General features: G+C 40.0%; 1 protein-coding gene across 4 annotated transcripts in view; it reads left to right on the top strand.

Moving 5' to 3' along the window:
• Positions 1 to 18,727, top strand: part of LOC111154455 (centrosomal protein 295) — a 53,404-nt gene that overhangs the window by 24,768 nt on the left and 9,909 nt on the right. For all 4 annotated transcript variants that reach the window (XM_022514060.1, XM_022514059.1, XM_022514061.1 and 1 more), the window contains 8 exons: positions 3,607 to 3,699; positions 3,853 to 3,956; positions 6,110 to 6,247; positions 6,669 to 6,766; positions 7,244 to 10,739; positions 12,142 to 12,310; positions 12,452 to 12,595; positions 17,274 to 17,426. In XM_022514060.1, coding sequence (XP_022369768.1) covers positions 3,607 to 3,699; positions 3,853 to 3,956; positions 6,110 to 6,247; positions 6,669 to 6,766; positions 7,244 to 10,739; positions 12,142 to 12,310; positions 12,452 to 12,595; positions 17,274 to 17,426 — 4,395 coding nt within the window. The remainder of the gene's footprint in view (positions 1 to 3,606; positions 3,700 to 3,852; positions 3,957 to 6,109; positions 6,248 to 6,668; positions 6,767 to 7,243; positions 10,740 to 12,141; positions 12,311 to 12,451; positions 12,596 to 17,273; positions 17,427 to 18,727) is intronic.

Below are 18,727 nucleotides of genomic sequence, written 5' to 3'. Positions count from 1 at the left end.
ACCTTCATAAACCTTCTTCTAGGCACACTTTACTGTAGTTGTAGTATTTATACATGGTTGACCCTTGAAGAAGATGGGTTTGAACTCACGGATCCAGTTACGTGCAGGGTTTTTTTGCATAAATATAGTAGATTTTTAGAGGTTGTGACAGTTTAAAAAAACAGAACCTGCAGAGCCAAAAATCACAGAAAAAATTAAAAAGTTAGGTATTTTAAGAATATAACATGTGATACACATAAGATACAAAATATGTGTTAATCAACTGACTTTGTTATTGGTAAGGCTCCCAGCCAACCATAGGCTGTTAGTAAAGTTTTTGGAGAGTCAGAATTTGAAGTGGTATGTTTGGCTTCTAACTCTGGCATTGTTCAAGGGACACTGTATATATTAATAATAGTCCAGTATAACTGATGAATCAGAATTAACGAATTTGTTATTGTTAAAACATTTAGCCAGTTTCTAATTTTACTTGTTATGTTTTGTGCTATAGTGAACATCCTTTTAGCAGTCTGCCTATATCTTTATTTCCTTAGGAACAGCTCTTAAAAGAATTCCTGAATCAAGGGATTCTTGAACATGTTAACAGCTTTTGAATATAGTGTATTGTGTGTTTATTTCACATTGCCACCAGAAATTGGGTTTCTTTGTCACTCGTAAAGGTTTTTTTGGTAGACAAAAAGGCTGTTAAGTAAATATCCAGAAGTTACAAAGGTCAAGCAAGAACATTATCTGGGGGGCACCTGGGTGGCTCAGTGGGTTAAAGCCTCTGCCTTCGGCTCAGGTCATGATCCCAGGGTCCTGGAATCGAGCCCCGAGTCGGGCTCTCTGCTCAGCAGGGAGCCTCCTTCCCCCTCTCTCTCTGCCTGCCTCTCTGCCTACTTGTGACCTCTCTCTCTCTCTGTGTCAAATAAATTAAAAAATCTTTAAAAAATTAAAAAAAAAATAACATTATCTGGAGTTACTGACTAACAAATGCGTCGTGGTAACATAATTCTCTTCGTTTGTTTGTTTGTTTTCTTTCCAAGAGTTTTGTCTTTTGTATTTTTTTTTTTTAATGCGATTGGATTTGTATGGAAGTATTTTGCTACCAGGCTTCTGAAAGAAGTGACTTACAGTCTGTCTAGATTTTGGACTTTATCCTAAGTATAACAGGAAACCTGGAACTAATTTCTTCACTTGACCTCTTGACACCATCCTCTCAGTTTTCCTACCTTACTAGCTCCTCCTTTGTGATTTCTTTTGCTGCCTTTCTCACCTCTACAACCACTAGTCATTGCTCCCAGAACTTGTTTCTTAGGTCCTTTCACACTCACTAGTTGAATGCTAATGCCATGACTTTACATTATCATCTTTATTCTCATGACATCTGAGTGTCTCTCTAGCCTGACCTCTCCTTTGAACCCCACTCATTTATTTAAATGTCTTTTTGACATCTTACCTTGTAATCACATCTTACACTTTTCTAAAAGTGAGCTCTTAATATCCCTTCTTTTCCTCCCCTTGCTTTTCCTACATACTTCCTTATTGTTCAGTAAGTGGCAGTAAAATTCTCTTACTCAAGTCAAAAAGCTTGGCATTCTGGTTCCCCTTTTTTATATCCTACATCCAAATCATTGTACATCATGTTGATCTCACCTTCAAAACCTATCTGCAGTCCAACCAGTTCTCACCACCTACCATCCTAGTTTAAGCTATGTTTCTTGTCCAATATAGATTCTTGGCAGTGGCCTCCTAACTGGTCTGTCTGCAGATTTTGCACCTCCCTGCTACAATCTAGCCCCAGAGTCATCCTGTTAAAACACAAACCACAAGTCACTCCACAGGGGGAAGTCCTCCAACCACTACCCAGTTCATTCAGTTAAAACCAGAGTGCTTACAGTGGCATCAAAGCCTTGTATGATCTGCCTGCATATAAACCCCTCTCCCCCCATTGCTTTCACCCTCACTTTCTCTAACTTCATTTTCTACAACACCTCCCTTCCAGACTACTCACCATAGGCACTGGCTTCCTGGCTATTTCTCAGGCACACCAAACATGACTAACGTAGTCTTTGCAGATTGCTGCTAGTCTTTTTGGATGGATTGCTTTTGTTTATTTCGGTGCCTCACTGTCACTTCCTTCAGCTACTTGGTGAGACATGGCTTTCTCAGCAAGGCCTTCTCTGTTCACTCTGTATAAAATGGCAAGTTTCTACACTCCTTCTCCCATACCCTTCACTTCCTATCACCTTTACCCTGCTTTTTCTCCATAGCTCTTACCTTCACTCCTTCCATAGCTCTTACCAGCATCTTCAGGACCATAAATTTACTTTCTTGGCTTATTTGCTTCTTGACCCTTTCTTCACCCAATACGTCCTCCAGTTCCATTGAAGGTAGGAACTAGGTTTTCTTCATTGCTGTATTCCCAGGGCAAGACCAGTGCCTTGTACATAGAAGATGCTTAATAGTATTTGCTGTATTGAGTAGCTTAAAAGAAGAGTGGTTTGGAAGTCAGGTATAGATACGATATTTAAAGCCACAGGCATAGGGGAATGCTTTTAGGAGAAAGAATTTGGTGAGAAGAGGGCTTCTGAGACCATATGAGGGACTCCAGCATTTAGAAGATGACTAAAGAAGGAGCAGACAGCAAAGGTGGTAAAAAAGAGTGGCCAACAAAGTAGGAGAGAGTATGGTTTCAGAATTCAGTAAAAGGAGGCTCTTTGATTTTCATTCCATAACTAGGTTATTTTTTTTTTTTAAGGCCCTGTACGAGTTGGCTTTCTCCAGCATCATTTTGCTTCATTCATTCTCTCCCCTTGTCTAACTACATCTCATATTCATTCCCATACCTCCCACCTTCTTTACCTGGCTGATTGCTCCTTCCTTACCTTTCAGATGTCTGCTTTAATGTCATTTCCTAAGACAAATCTCACCTGAGTCCCTAGCCTACTTCACATTGTCCTGTAATACTCTACTACATAATCCTTTCTTTCTCTGATAACAGCACTTATCAGTTACTAGTTTTGTAATTTTTTCTTAGAATGATTATTTAATGTTTCTGTTTCCCTACTTGCCCTGTCAAACCTCCTTTAGGCCTTTTTAAAATTTACCACTGTACCCCTGCCTGCAGCACATAAGTAGGAGCTGCAGGAGTAAGTGAGTGCTCAGTGCAGAGTTCCGGACAACCCTGGTACGGTCCAAGAAACTGCTTTAACTTTCCTTCTCTGTTCTGATTTCAGCAACAGTAAAAATCCTATCTAAAAATGGCAGGGATACATTGACATTCCTTAAGCTTCTCTTTTTAAACTTAGGTGCCTTGCTTATTCTATTCTTTGCTTTTCCCTGGAGTTTGAAACTGTCAGTAAGGCTTTATAATCAATTCTTCCTTTTTTCATTTCCTTTTTCATTTTCATTTCATTTCATTCAATTTTAGTCTCCCACCTGTCTTCTTACATTAGGCTCAAGTTTAATGGATAAAATGTGCAGTCATCTGGAACATGACTGGATCTTAACTGAATATGACAGTTGGACCAAAATCGAATTTTTAATCTGAATGCAGGTTTTTGTTACTTTGTTCAGATTTAAGTTTACAGTGATAATATGTTCCTAATAATGTATCTGCTACAGTTGCTGAAAGTGATACTTTAACAATTGACTCTGGACCACTTACTAGTGAAGAGAAACCGCTTTCATTGGATACAGACTCTGAAAAGGAACAAGGTATTTTTTAAATCACATTTTCAAATTAAACTTGGTCAACTTAACATTTTTTTCCTTGTAAAATTACATATGTGATAAATGAATAAAGAGAATTATAGCAGTGTCAGACTTCTAAATTACTGAAACTAATTTTTGTTTTGGGGATTCTCTCAGAAATGAAGGAGGCTCAGCCTATCACAGCTGTAGCTCAGAGTTCAATTCTACTTCATCCTCAAGAAGAAGCATCCAGAATTAGAATGGCAGCAAGGCAGAAACAGGTAATTTGAAATTTTTATTTTTGGAGGTTTCTTTCTTCTCCTAGGTTCTATAATTTTGTGTGATCAGTGAAATTTGTCTTACTGTCTGGCTGCTTTTGATACTATTGTCTTGTTTTACTCATTCAGCTGATAGAAGATACTTCATCTCTGCTTATACTACTCATTTGGTCCTTACTGCATTCTGTTTTGTAATACTTTTGTTAAAGACAGAGACGGTCATTTTTGAAAATTCTACTTACTTTGCATCATTTCTGGTGCAGTGCTTTATACATAGTAAGTGCTCAATAAATATTTGTTGAATTCAGCTACGCTTATAACCTCAAAAGTTTTTTTGAAAAATAATATTTCAGGGCGCCTGGGTGGCTCAGTGGGTTAAGCCTCTGCCTTTGGCTCAGGTCATGATCTCAGGGTCCTGGGATTGAGTCCCACATCAGCCTCTCTGCTCGGCAGGGGGCCTGCTTCCTCCTCTCTCTGTCTCTTTGCCTACTTGTGATCTTTCTCTGTCAAATAAATAAATAAAATCTTAAAAAAAAAAAAATTTTCAGACCAAAATTGTTAATTCAACCTCCTTAACTATAATTTGGTCCCATCTGCTTTAATACAAGATTTTTTTTAAACACAGATTTCCTTGAAAGAGGCTAACTGTCACTAAGCTAGTTAGTTTATAGTGATAGTTTTTATGAAAATACAGCTGGAGAGTAAGAATTCTATAAACCAGTATTTCTTCTCAGATATCTAAGTTTTTCTAATTGGTGTTCTAAAGCACTATTGTCCAATAGAGCTTTCTCTGGTTATGTGAATGTTTGATATCTGTGTCCCATTATGGTACCTCCTAGCCACAGGGGCTGTTGATTACTTGAAATATTACTAGTACAGCTGAGTAATTGCACTTTCAGTTTTATTTAATTTTAATTCATTTAAATTTTAGGAGTCATATGTAGCTAGTGATTGTTCTATTGATGGTATAGTTCTAGAGGTACTACAGAACTGTAAATGGTCTAAGTTCAGTGGCTCTTATGAGTGAGGGAAAGTAGGGAAGAAGCAGACAAGAACTCAGCTGTAGCCACTCTTGCCTGATTAGGAACAGGCAAAATACCAGATTGAGACATTTTTTATTCTGAAAACAAGATCATTCTTCATTATTTGTAACAGAAGTGTTCCTCTTCATAAAACTTACCATACATTCCTCATTCTACTTATCCAGTAAATATTTGTGTTATGTGTATTGTGGGGACTGAAGTAGGTGCTAGATTTAGCACACAACCAGTCAGACTAGTCCCTGTCCTTATGAGGCTTGGAGTTCCTCTGACATGTTCTAATTACTTGGATGTGTGTGTGTGTGTGTGTGTGTGTGTGTGTAAAAAACACTAGAGTTTATGTGTCAGCCCTCTGCCATGTGCTTACCATCTGTTTCACACCTCACATTCTGACCCAGAATGTTGCTCAGATGTTATTTGGCCCCCAGATAACTACACCCCTTTATGGGTATGCCTAAGAAGTCAAATTAGTTGTGAGGCCTTGATATTTAATTTCCTTAGTCCTTTTTCTTACTGAGAACACTGCAGAGTTAAAGATGCGAGCACAGGGGCGCCTGGGTGGCTCAGTGGGTTAAGCCGCTGCCTTCGGCTCAGGTCATGATCTCAGAGTCCTGGGATCGAGCCCCGCATCGGGCTCTCTGCTCTCTAGGGGAGCCTGCTTCCTCCTCTCTCTCTGCCTGCCTCTCTGCCTGCTTGTGATCTCTCTGTCAAATAAATAAATAAAATCTTTAAAAAAAAAAAAAAAAAAGACGCGAGCACAGAATTTGGCTGAGCATCATTTGCTGCTTCTGTGGGGCTGGGTCCTGAGTGATGAGCTGGGATTTACTGTGCTCCCACGTGCACCCACAGGAAGTAGGAACAGTTAATGGGTTTATTTTTTCCTTCCCCTTCTGCCTCTTTTTTCCTTTCCAGTCTTTTTCTCCTTTTCCCCTTTCCAGCTTACCTTCTTCTTTCCTCTGGCAGTGGCAATAACAATAAGAGATAAAACATTACCACTTTCTTCTTGGTTAACTGGTATTCTTGGTGATGAGATCTGTTTCTTTTCATTGTAATTCATATAAACTTTTCTTTTATATGAGTTTGTTGTTAATAGATATTAGTTTTTTTGTTACTTAGATAATGGAAATAGAAGAGCAAAAGCAAAAGCAGTTGGAATTACTTGAACAAATTGAACGACAGAAGTTACGATTAGAAACTGATTGCTTCAGGGCTCAGCTGGAAGAAGAAAAGAGGAAAAGAACGCAACAGATTGGGGTAGGATGCAGGAAATCTCATCCCTACATGGATTGTTGGGGGATAAGAAAATATGAGTAGTCGTAGCATTCAGGAAAGTAGAATGCATTTCTAATTTTTATTTGGTAATTTTTTTCTTTTAACACTGTATGTATGTGCATATATAGATAGATATAGATATATGTATATTTTCATCTTTCAGTTTTTAGGAGGTACCAGTATATGTGACCTTGATTTATAAGTAATGTATATTTTGAGCTCTTGGACATGGTACTCAAGGAGAATGGTGGGTTACTTCATTTCTTAATAACGGAAATGCCAGTCTTTTTTTATGAAAAGTAAAGCTATATGAAAGTTACATTGTAGAACTTCAGTGTGTATAAAATACTTTAGTACTTGTTTCTGGATTTGCCTTTTAATTAGTAGCTTTGTCTTTTATTAGGTTGGCACTGCTCCAGCGCCATGCACTGTAACTTATGATGAAGATAATCATAGGCAGATGATTCATAACTATCAACTTCAGCTTTTACAGCAGAACAGGTATTAACTAGGGTACAATTTGTATGTGATATACTGTGTGGCTGCCTCTTCAGGATTTATTATTTGGTTTATATGAAGATCCAATCAGGATTCCCTTAGAACTCAGTATATAGGTTTCCCAAAGGTCAATTTGAATGTTACTCTGTTTTCGTCATGATAATGGCCATCCCTAAATTGCTCTTTGTTAAATTTAATGTGTAGATGAGAATACAGAGCATTTTTTTCATCAGGAAAGAATAATGTTGGGCACCTGGGTGGCTCAGTGGGTTAAGCCTCTGCCTTCGGCTCTGCTCATGATCCCAGGGTTCTGGGATCAAGTCCCACATCGGGCTTGCTGCTCAGCAGGGGGCCTGCTTCTCTCTCTGTCTCTCTCTCTCTGCCTGCCTCTCTGCCTACTTGTGATCTCTCTCTGTCAAATAATAAAATCTTAAAAAAAAAAAAAAAAGAATAATGTTTGTTTTTTTGTGTTTGTTTTAGGTTTCACAGACAGTCTGTTGAAACAGCCAGGAAACGATTACTTGAATATCAGACTATGTTAAAAGGAAAGTACTCATCTGGGTTAGCCACTTCACTGACATCTGATTCTGTTAAATCAGTACTACCACAGAATACTGAAAGACCCACTGTCATATCAGAGCATTGGGATCAAGGTCAGAGACCCAAGCTGAGTCCTGACAAATACCTGCCTGTGCCATCCATACAGAGCTCCAGATCAGAAGAAGATCCTTTTCAGATTCCAAGACAAAGTCTCTTTCCACAAAGACAGGTAGAAACAGACATGGTAATCAATTCAGATGTTTTAGCCAAGCAGTCTTTGGAATCAAAGGAACAGCCTAAGCAACTCTCACAGAGTGAAGTACAACAAAGAGGCTATAAATTGGTTCATAAAGATTCTCGTACACTTCCAAAGCCTTTGTCACATGATAGGCTGCTAGTAATACAGGATCCTAAAATAGCTGAAATATCTCGGGCAACAACTTCTCAAACTTTAGATCCCCAGCAGAGGTTCTCAGAGAACGAGGAAAGTATACCCTCCAAGCTAACTGAACGTTCTTCATTCCAACCAGCGGCAGCTGAGCATGCTTTTAGTTCTCTGCCTGCTACAGTTGAATCTCGAAAAATCCAGGAATCCTTTGTAGCCATGAACAAAAGTACAGTTTCTGTAAGCCCTTCTGTAATCAGCCACATGCAGGGTAAGTCTTTGCCAACCTCAGAAAATATCACAGCCCACCTGGGTAATTTGAAGGCTCTCCAAGAACAGTTAGACCTACAGAAGGAGGTTCTTCGGTCAAGACAGGAAGCTCAGGAACGATTGCTTTTGTACAAACAGAAAGAATTGGAAGGACAAACTGGCCTCTCTGTCTCCCTTCCATTAGTATCTCCGGATTCATTTGCTACACTGCCTTCTGCCAGAGCTGAATCGGGGAGAATCCAGGAATCTTCTCCAACCAAGGATGATACTGCAGTTCCCTTAGGCCATCTTGGGGTCCCACAACTTCCAGATAGGCTTTGGAGTTTTTCACAGCCTGTCTTATCACAGCCAGATAATTTTAACTTTCTCCAAGAACAGTTTCATATTCAGAGGGACAGCCTTCAGGCTAGGCGAGAAGCCCAAGAAGTGTCATGTGTACATAAACAGAGTGAATTGGATGGAAGAATATGGTCTGAACAGACTGCACCCCCTTCTCTCCCTTCGCAGGTAGCTCAGCATACATTTACTTCACTGCCTTCTGCTGGCACTGGAAAGATCCAGCCACAGTATTCATCTGAGAGCGTGAAGGGTCTTCTCTCAAGCCAGTCTGAAAACCAGAAATCTCGGGATGGGTCTTTGAGTTTCCTACAGCAGTTCTTCCCTTTGCATGATAGTTTGCAGTTGCTCCGAGAACAGGTGACTATACAGAGCGATGCCCTTCAGGCAAGGCAGGAAGCCCAGGCAGAATTGCTTCTGCATAGACAGAGGGATTTGGGTGAGTCTGGGCAAATGGGTTCTTCACTTCCACCAGCGGCTGCTCCATGTTTAGTTGCTTCACAAGCTTCTGCTAAAACTGAGCCTAGGAGAATTCAGAACTTTGATTTATCTGAAAAGGAGAATGTTATTCCCTCCAGTCATCCGGTAATCCCAGCATTTCAGGAGGGGCCTCGTAGTTTTCCACAGCATAACCTGCCACGGCAAGAAAATTTGACAGCACTCCAAGAACAGTCGCATACACACAGGGTAATGCTTGGTGCTGAACAAGAAACTCGGGAATTTGTACACAAACCACATGAATTAGAGAAAACGGTTTCTTCTGAACAGACTGGCACCTCTTTATCCCTGTCCCAGGTAGCTGAGTCTGAAAGATGCCAGGAGTTTATGCCAGGCAAGAGTGACGGTGTAGTTGCCTTAAGCTCTTCTATGATCCCGAGGTTTCAGGAAAGACGTCTGGGATTTTTACAACCTACATTACCTCTGCAAGATAACTTGGAGGAACACCAAGAATGGCTGGACACAGAGAAGGCGGCCCTTCATTTCAGCCAGAAAAGCCAAGGAAAGGTATCTTTGGAACAAACTGACTCCTCATTCGAGCCCCAGGTAGGGCAGCCTTCATTTACTTCGTTACCTTCTGCTGAGTCTGGTACAACCCAGGAGCCTCCTTCAACAGAGAGTGACAGCAAAAGTCTTTCAAGCCATCTTCAGATCCCACAGTTGCAGGATAGGCTTTGGAGGATATCACAGCTTATTCGGCCTCAGCAAGATAATTTGAAGGCGCTCGGGGAAAGGTTAGCTACACAGAGAGAAGCTATCATTCAGTCTAGACAGGAAGCTCAGGAAAAATTACTTCTGCACAAACAGAGTGAGTGGAAGCAAGGAAGATCTCCTGAGCATGTTGGCTCCTCTTTCTTCTCACCCCCTCTTGTACAGCATTCTCTTGCTTCATTACCTCTTAGTGAATCTGGGAGAACCCAAGAACCTTGTTCAACTACGAGTGATAATACAGCTTCCTCAAGACATTCTGAGAAACCGGGATTGCCTGATAGGCTTTTTGGTTTATCACAGCCTGTTTTACCTGAACAAGATCACTTGATTGCACTTCAGCAAGAACACTTGCATGCACGAAGCAGTTCTCTTCCGTGTGGCAAGAAAACCCAGAAACACTTGGTTTTGCCCAGACAATATGAATTTGAGGAGAAGTTGTCTTCTGAGCATTTTGTCCAGCTTCCCCATGGTGATTTGAAAGTACTTCAGGAGCAGTTAGAAATACAAAGAAGAGCCATTCGATCTAGACAGGAAGTCCAAGAAGAATTACTTTTGCAAAGACTAAGTAAATTGGAGAAAAGGGTGTCCTCTGAGCAGATTAGCTCTTCATCGGTATCCCAGGTAGCACCGCCTGTTGCTGACTCTGAAAGAATCCAAAAGCCTCTTGCAACCAGAAGTGACCGTACTGTTGCCTCAAGTCACTCTGAGATCTCAGCATCCCAGGATAGACTTCCGAGTCCATCACCGCCTCTTCTGCCTTCACAGGGTATTTTGGCAGCACGGTTGGACTTCGAGAGGGAAGTGGTGCATTCTAATGAGAAGGGCCAGGAGGAACTGTTAAACAACCAAACAAAATCGACTGCAAGTGAATCTTCCGAGCATCCTATTCCCTCTTTGTTTTTACCCACAGAAAAAAAGCATCCATTTATTCCACTCCCTTTTGCTGAAGTTAAATCTAAAAACCATGGTGAATTGTATTCATCTAAGAATGAACAGGCAGCTCCCTCAAGCAATTCCATGACCCCCAGACTTCAAGATAGACTTTTGTGTTTTTCACAACCTGTCTTAACTCTGCAAGATAACCTAGGACTTCAGAAGCAGCTGGATCTACAAAAGAAAGTTCTGCATTTTAGCCAAAAAGCCCAAGAAGAATTGCTTGTACAGAGACAGACAACACTGCAGCAGCAGGTACAGAAACATCAAGAGACTTTGAGAGATTTCTTTAAACATAGTCAGGTATGTATGAAACTTGAATACCTAGAAATTAAATCGGTGGAGGTAACCCGACTCAGACAAGCTAGAAATTTTTTTAAATTTCGGGCCTAAATAAATTCTGTTACTGAGAATAAACGGTTTGACCTTAACTGCTTTAATTTTCTACCTTAAACAATGTAGAAATTAAAACACTAAAGTTGATTCTACCTTGCATGGTGTTCATAAGGTTAATAGTTGTTTGAAGCCCAGCTAATTTCAGCCTTAGTTTGACATAGCCAAATGCAAACACCGTTAAAAACGCAGGTTGTTATTTGAAGATGTATTATAAAGGGCTTTGAGCTTGCCCTAAGATTAAATTGCAAGGGCAACTGCATGGCTCAGTTGGTTAAGCATCTGCATTCAGCTCAGGTCATGATCCCAGGGTCCTGGGTTCGAGTCCCCTGTCGGCTCCCTGTTCAGTGGGGAGTCTGCTCCCACTGCCCCTCCCTCCCATTTGTGAACTCTCTCAAAAAAATAAATTTTTTTTAATTTAAATTGCAAAATAATTAGCAGAATTTATTCTATGCAGATAGCAAGTCTTGTGCTTTCTGTATAGCACTTTGTTGACATTTGTATTTGAATCAAAATTAGTACCACCTTTTTCCTTAAGTGACAGTATCACCGTCTGTTCTAAAACTGACTTGATTTTAGGTTGATAGGCAGTTAGATCTGTTCTTACTGAATTGGTGAGAAGACTCTGGCAGGGTCATATTGACATTCGTAGTTTCTCTGTAGGGAGATGAGTGCATTCTCCTGATTATGAATTTATCCATTTTATTTTATTTTTGTTATTTTTTTAAATATTTTATTTATTTGACAAATAGGCAGAGAGGCAGAGAGAGAGGGGGAAGCAGGCTCCCTGTTGACCAGAGAGCACGATGCAGGGCTCTATCCCAGCACCCTGGGATCATGACCTGAGCTGAAGGCAGAGGCTTAACCCACTGAGCCACCCAGGTACCTCTATCCATTTTATTTTAAAAAGCCACTTCCTGAATCTATGATTTAGCCTAAAGAGAATTCTATAAATCCTTTAACATTCAAGAGAAGCTCGAGTTGGGTTCATGAGAACTTGAGTTATAGGGATTTCCTGGTCATTTTAAGGAAGAGGTAATGGGGAAAGAAAATTAGGGAGGAGTACCAAAGAGTAATGTCTTACTGGAAGATACACTGGAGGCTAAATTTTTAAGTTCAAGCCCTGTGAAAGGTGCTTTTCAGTGGAAGTCTCACCTTTTCTGTATTTTAGAGGCATATCGCATTTTTAAAAATCTCTGAAGTTGTAATATTGTGATTGATGGAACTATTCGGTTGAGGTTCTAATTTAAGAAGGGTGATGCGCATCTGGTGATCTTGTGTCATCCCCACCCTCAATTGCCCACTTTTTCAGATAAGTAAGCCCACAGCTGAAGGTGATACAGAAACTCAGAAGCTCAGAGAGTGGCTTCCTGTTCTCCAAGACCTAGCAAGGGCCGATCAGGAAGGCATCAGTTCTGCGAATAGGAGCAACTCTGGTGATAATCAGCTGCTTTCAGAAGAGAGTGGTGCCAAGCAAAGTGGTACGATGACTCCCATTTTTTTTTTTATTGTAACTATCCTGATTATTCTTTGCTTTCACTCCAGCAACCTGCTGGCTGAAGGAAAGTTTGTAGTATGTTAACAGATTGGTACTATGCTCAGCTTTGTCACTGACTTGATAGGTGAGCATCTGGACAAAGAACTGGGCAGGAGATCCTCAAAGCCACCTGTAGCAAAAGTGAAATGTGGATTGGACTTGAACCAGCATGAACTCAGTGCTATACCAGAGGTAGAGTCACCAGCAAGTGGCAGAACATCTATACTAGGTAATATGGTTTGATAAAACAAGATTTTTTTAATAGTTTGCCAGTTCTCTACATTTTTTCACAATGCTGAATTTTTTTGTCTTGAAGAAACAATCTGTGAGTTTTGGTGAAAAGAAAATAATGGTTTACATAAACAGTATTTAGAATTTGGACTTGAATGTGGCATTAGGTAACTAGTTTTTTCTCATATGTAGTGAAAATCTTTTTACTGTAGGCAAAAATTCTTCAGTTCTTCTGACACTCTTGCTTCCTTTCATGTCTGCCTTCTAAACCTGTTTCTTTAGGAGTAACTCTATTTTCTTTTCTTCTTGGCTGCTTTCCTTTTCTTTCTTTCTTTCTTTTTTTTTTTTTAAGATTTATTTATTTATTTATTTAACAGAGACAGAGAGAGACAGAGACAGAGATCACAAGTAGGCAGAGAGGCAGGCAGAGAGAGAGGGGGGAGCAGACTCCCTGCCGAGCAGAGAGCCTGATGCAGGGCTTGATCCCAGGACCCTGAAATCATGACCTTAGCCAAAGGCAGAGGCTTAACCCACTGAGCCACCCACATGCCCCACTTGGTTGCTTTTCTACTTCAATACCTTCACTGCTGTTTTCTTATATTTTTATAGGATAATTATTGCTTAAAATCCTGGTTTTAAGGACAGTTATAAGTATATTTCTTCTCTGTACTTCTTCCTAGATGCAGTTATTTAGGAAAAGTGCTCCCTGCGATCTTTAGTGAATAGCCCTATTTGAATTTCATAATTATTTTTAAAATTTAGGCTCAAATGATCAAACTTATCAAAGCACATCTTTTTTTAAGGGGGAAGATTGGCTTTGTCACTTGAAAAGTACATAGAGTATAATATTAACAACTACTTTGGTCTTAAGCCATAAAATATTGTACCTTTGTTTCTGACTTGAAAGAATTAAGGAAGATAGAGATTCAGAGTAGCTCTTAAGAATCAGTCCCCTTGGGGCGCCTGGGTGGCTCAGTGGGTTAAGCCTCTGCCTTCGGCTCAGGTCATGATCTCAAGGTCCTGGGATCAAGTCCGGCATCGGGCTCTCTGCTTGGCAGGGAGCCTCCTTCCTCCTCTCTCTCTCTCTCTCTCTCTGCCTGCCTCTCTGCCTGCTTGGTCTCTCTCTGTCAAATAAATAAATAAAATCTTTTAAATTAAAAAAAAAAATCAGTCCCCTTTCTGCTTCCTTATTGTGTCTTATGGAAGTTGTAACAATGACTTTATTTATTCCTTGGCTTTGAAAGATTCTCTCTATTTTACTGTCTTTGGCAAACCACAGCTATCTGGGAATTAGTGCTTTCCCTAATTTAGAATGCGCCCTGGGAAGTTCTCACCATTGACTCCCATGTTTTTGTTTGTTTGTTTGTTTGTTTTATTCCTGTGATTTAATGGGTCATGTTTGAGATTGTAAAAATGTCATCTTGGCTAAAAGGGAAAACTACATAGCATATAGCTCACCCTTCACCACCACCTCCTTATCCTTCAGCCTTCTCTTTTCAGGGACAAGTACTTAGATGTAAATCTTGATACTGCTCTTGTCTTTCTCTCTCCAACACCCAACAAAAATCACCAGTTCTCAGTTCTCCTTGTTCAGCTCTGGTATCTGTCCACTTGTTCCCACTCCCACTCCTGAATGCAGCCTATCATTTCTTCTTGAGTGGCTACTATAGCTTCCCAAGTCTCCGTGTTTCCAGCCTCGCTGAACTCTAATTTTCCCATGGTACATTCTGAGTAATCTCTCTCTGCATCTCTGTGTTTGAAACTCCACTGGGCTTCTGTTCAGTTGGAGGAGTAAGTCTAATTTGAGACTGAGTCTCCAGCTTCACCTGCCAGGCCCTTCCTGATCTTGCTCCTCCCTTCGGGATAGGGCTGATAAAGGGCCCCTTCGCTGGTAAACTGGGCCTGAACTATCAAGCTTCCCTCTCTTGGGCCTTTGGAACTTTTATCCTAGCCTTTATCATACTTCTTGGGTAATACTTTTAGTTAAAATACCACAAGCAGGGGGGCCTGGGTGGCTCAGTGGGTTGGGCCTCTGCCTTCGGCTTAGGTCATGATCTCAGGGTCCTGGGATCGAGCCCTGCATTGGGATTTCTGCTCAACGGGGAGCCTGCTTCCCCCTCTCTCTCTGCCTGCCTCTCTGCCTACTTGTATTCTCTCTTTCTCTGTCAAATAAATAAATAAAATCTTTTAAAAAAATACTATAGGCAAATGGTTTTAAAACGCAAATAGAGGGGCGCCTGGGTGGCTCAGTGGGTTGGAGCCTCTGCCTTCGGCTCGGGTCATGATCCCAGGGTCCTGGGATCGAGCCCCGCATCGGGCTCTCTGCTCAGCAGGGAATCCTGCTTCCTCCTCTCTATCTTCCTGCCTCTCTGTCTACTTGTGATCTCTGTCAAATAAATAAAATCTTTAAAAAAAAAAAAAAAAGCAAATAGTGCTAAAAGTTTATAACATGAAACAGCATTTTTTTGTGCCCCTACCTACCACTTACCCCTTAACCTTACCAGAGGTAGCCACTTTTTAAGTCTTTTATGAGTTTCTTCTTATATTTACCACATGACTTCGCAATGAATTTTAGGAAAAATTAAGCTAAATTACCGTTACGCTTATGTATAATGTTTTTCACTGCCAAGGTAATTAGTGTTGTAAAACTTTCTTGTATCGTTTCCTTTTTTTAATTTGCTTGAAGTTTCTGTTGCATATCTGTCTTCTAACACTAATACTTCTATCACATACCTCTAATAGAAGGTGAGATCACACCAGTTTCTCTGTGAAACACCTTCCACTTGAAAGTTGGGGGAGCTCTGTCATGTGTTCTTAATAAGGGTGTTACTGCTTCCAAAGAGGACAAGAATTGGCTCTTGGGGAGTTGAAAAAGTCTTACTCTCTTTATGTACCAAAGTACAGGTGTACATAAAAAGATAAAGAGTGTATCTGTAGTTATTAGAATTTCGTGGCAGTAGGAGGCATGTAGAACAAAAGATAATGGCTACAGACTCCTTGGGCAGGCGATGACAAGTCATGTTGAGAGAGACTCATCCATATTGATCTTCCAGTTTCTTCTGTAGCTCATTTCTTCTGCTTTTGGTTTTTCTTTCTGGAAGAATTTCCTTAATTTTTTTCTAACTTATCAATTTTCATTTTGACCATCAAATTGCAGTTTCTAAAGTTTGCTCTTTTTCTGGTTCTGTTTTGTTTTTCTTTTTTCATAGCATCCTGCTGTTATCTCACAGGTGCAATGTATTACCTGCTTTGAATGTATATAGTGTTTTGTTTGTTCGGGTTGCTGTATTTTCTCAGTTTGTCTGAATTCTTCTGTTCCTTTTTATTTGTTTCTCATTTTTTAGAGGCGTTTCTCTAATGTCTTGCATATTTGAGTCGGATGCTGAAGGCTAATTAGAAACTATAAGCAGGGGCCTTTGTTACCTGCTGAACTTCATTAGAAAAGGGGGTTTCTCACTGGGTACCCTCAATTTAGTATCTGGAGTTCTTTTCCTTAAGGCAGTTCAGAGTTTAATTTATTTAAGATCCTCCAATCTTGAAACAAGTCTGGCTGTTGCTATCTGGAGCCAGACGCGGGGGCATCTGCGTTGAGGTGCGCACTGGAATACCCCTAATTACCTTATGGCATTCTCACTGCTTTCCACCGCTGCTTCCTTTTAGCACCAAGCCCCGTTTTCAGAGTGTATTGGATTCAGTTTCTCCAGAGAATAAACCTTTAGCCTTCTGTGGGGATGATGCTGAGGGACAGGGATCCCAGGAGATGGGATGGATCTGTTCCAAGTAGATATTTCTAAACATTCTCCCTGTCTTCTGTTCCCTGGTGACACTTCCCTTATGTAATATTTGGTGCCTTGAATTGCCAAGTGATTCTACGGTTGTGCACAGTAGATTAGCTTCTGCTTTGGGGTATCTCCCATTCTTCTGTTTCTTTACTTGTCTGTTATTTTTGTATCAAAGTATAACATTCAGAGAAGTACACAAATCCTATGTGTTTATTTCAGTGATTACCACTGTAATAGCCACCCCTAGGTAGCCACCACTCAGGTCAAGAATTAGAACCTTAGAGAACTCCTCAAACCCTCCTCTTGTGTCCTCCCAATTACAGTCTCTCTGTTTCTCCAGAGTAAACCTCTACTTTGATTTCTTATACCACAGAGTAGCTGTGGCTGTTTTTGACTTTATGACCACAGACTGCATCTTACAATATATTAATGGTTAAATTCTCCAGGCATTTTTTTTCTGTGAGTGATTAGTCAATCCTGAAGTATTATTTAGTGTTAGAAGTGGGACTGTCATTAAAAAGTTAGTAAAATCAGGGGCACTGGGTGGCTCAGTGGGTTAAGCCTCTGCCTTCGGCTCAGGTCATGATCCCAAGATCCTGGGATCGAGCCCTGCATTGGGCTCTCTGCTCAGTTGGGAGCTTCCTTCCCCCCACCCTCACCCCCGCCTGCCTCTCTGCCTGCTTGTGATCTCTGTCTGTCAAATAAATAAATAAAATCTTTAAAAAAAAAAAGTAAAATCAAAGTGAAATAATTTAAAGGCCTGTGTGAAAGATAAGTGGTTATTTTCTTGCTACGTAGATCTTTGCCTGTAATCTAAATTGCCATTTTTGTTTTAACTACTAACTCTAAAAATGTAAGTGAAAATCTAATGAGTCCATCTTTTCTTCCTTCCAGGTAAACCAGATTTTTATCAAGACAGGGACCCCCTAAGGGTCTCAATAAGCCGAGAACAAAGTTTCTTTGGGAGCCAACTGAACTGTGATGCATTTGGTTGTCTTTACCCCATTGCCCAGGAATACGTTTGTAATGATGACTCCAAGGAAGCAGGTGAGAGATAGAGAATAGGCAGTGGAATTGCTATGCACAGGGGTGTGTGTACGAAAGATATTTAGTGGTACTTTGTAATGAGAAATGGTGAATAACTTTAGTGACTATTGGTAATAAAATCATTATGGTGTATCTGGACTTGTTAAATGAAGGGGGTAAAACCTGTCTTTATGCATTGAAAAATGTCCGGAATGATAATCACCAAAGTGTTGGTATAGGTTTACCTTTGTTGGAGGCTAGGTTTCACTTTCTGTTTTATATATTCATGTATTATAGGTTCTTATTACCTTTTTTACAAAAAGCATGTATTATTTCTTTGCACAAAAAGCTGAATGAGGGAGTAAAGTTTATTTAGAGAATAGTAATTTTGCCTTTAAATTATTTTTCTAAATAAATGCCAATAGGAAGTATATGAGGGTATGAGGTTTTCACCACTGGCAACCTCTACAGATTTTGTATTTAAGCCTATTTGTAACAGTCCATATTTAATTTAATATTATTAAATATTATCTTTAAAATATTCTGTGGCATTCTAAATGACATGCTTTATCTTTAAAATATTTGGAAAAGAGGGTTACAAGGAAAAAACTTTAAATCACTTAATCCTGCCTCCAAACACAACCAGCATTAATTTTTTTTTTCACTTTTGAATTTCTGCAAGTACCTAACAAACTGTTTCATGTGTAATATTGTTTACCCTACAAAGCATAGTTCTGGTTCATTCTACTGTATTCGTTCCAAAGTATCTTTTAAGCAATTACCTTTTCTAACCAGATTTCTTTTTATTTTAGCTGTCACTATAGTTTAATAGAATGAGAGACAAGAGAGAGCCAACAATTTAAAATGAAACTGTTACCATTCTTTTAGATTTAGCCAGTGGACTGGCTAAATCTCTGTTGGTGTCCTCTGGTCAGAGAGGACCAGGAACTTACCTATAGTTGAACAGAGCTGAGTGTCCTGACTTGTTGCAGTGAAGTAGAATGCTCACAACAGGGAACTGGGAGGTGTCTCAGTACAGGTATTAGAAAGGACTTAACTGTCTATAAGATTTGGGCTTGAATAAGGTGATTTGGGGGAGGCTTCAAGGAAATGGGGCCCTGCTTATGAGTATTGGATGTTATCAGGAAGCAGGGGCAGTTCCATTATTGGAATTATCCAGGAGGCAGGAATAATGGAGTGAGGCTTACGAAAGCTGTAACTAGTGAAGGAGAAGCAGTTACTCATATTTAAAAAAAAAAAAGCAAGAAATTAAAACATCAAAGTGCAATAAGTGGTTGCTTATGACTGGTAGGAAAAGGATG

The sequence above is a fragment of the Enhydra lutris genome, unplaced genomic scaffold (genome assembly GCF_002288905.1).
Source record: "Enhydra lutris kenyoni isolate GAN:26980312 unplaced genomic scaffold, ASM228890v2 scaffoldscaffold37, whole genome shotgun sequence".
In the NCBI taxonomy this organism is placed as follows: domain Eukaryota; kingdom Metazoa; phylum Chordata; class Mammalia; order Carnivora; family Mustelidae; genus Enhydra; species Enhydra lutris.
Note: the sequence above shows the minus strand (reverse complement) of the source record. Positions and strands in the feature narration are given on the sequence as shown.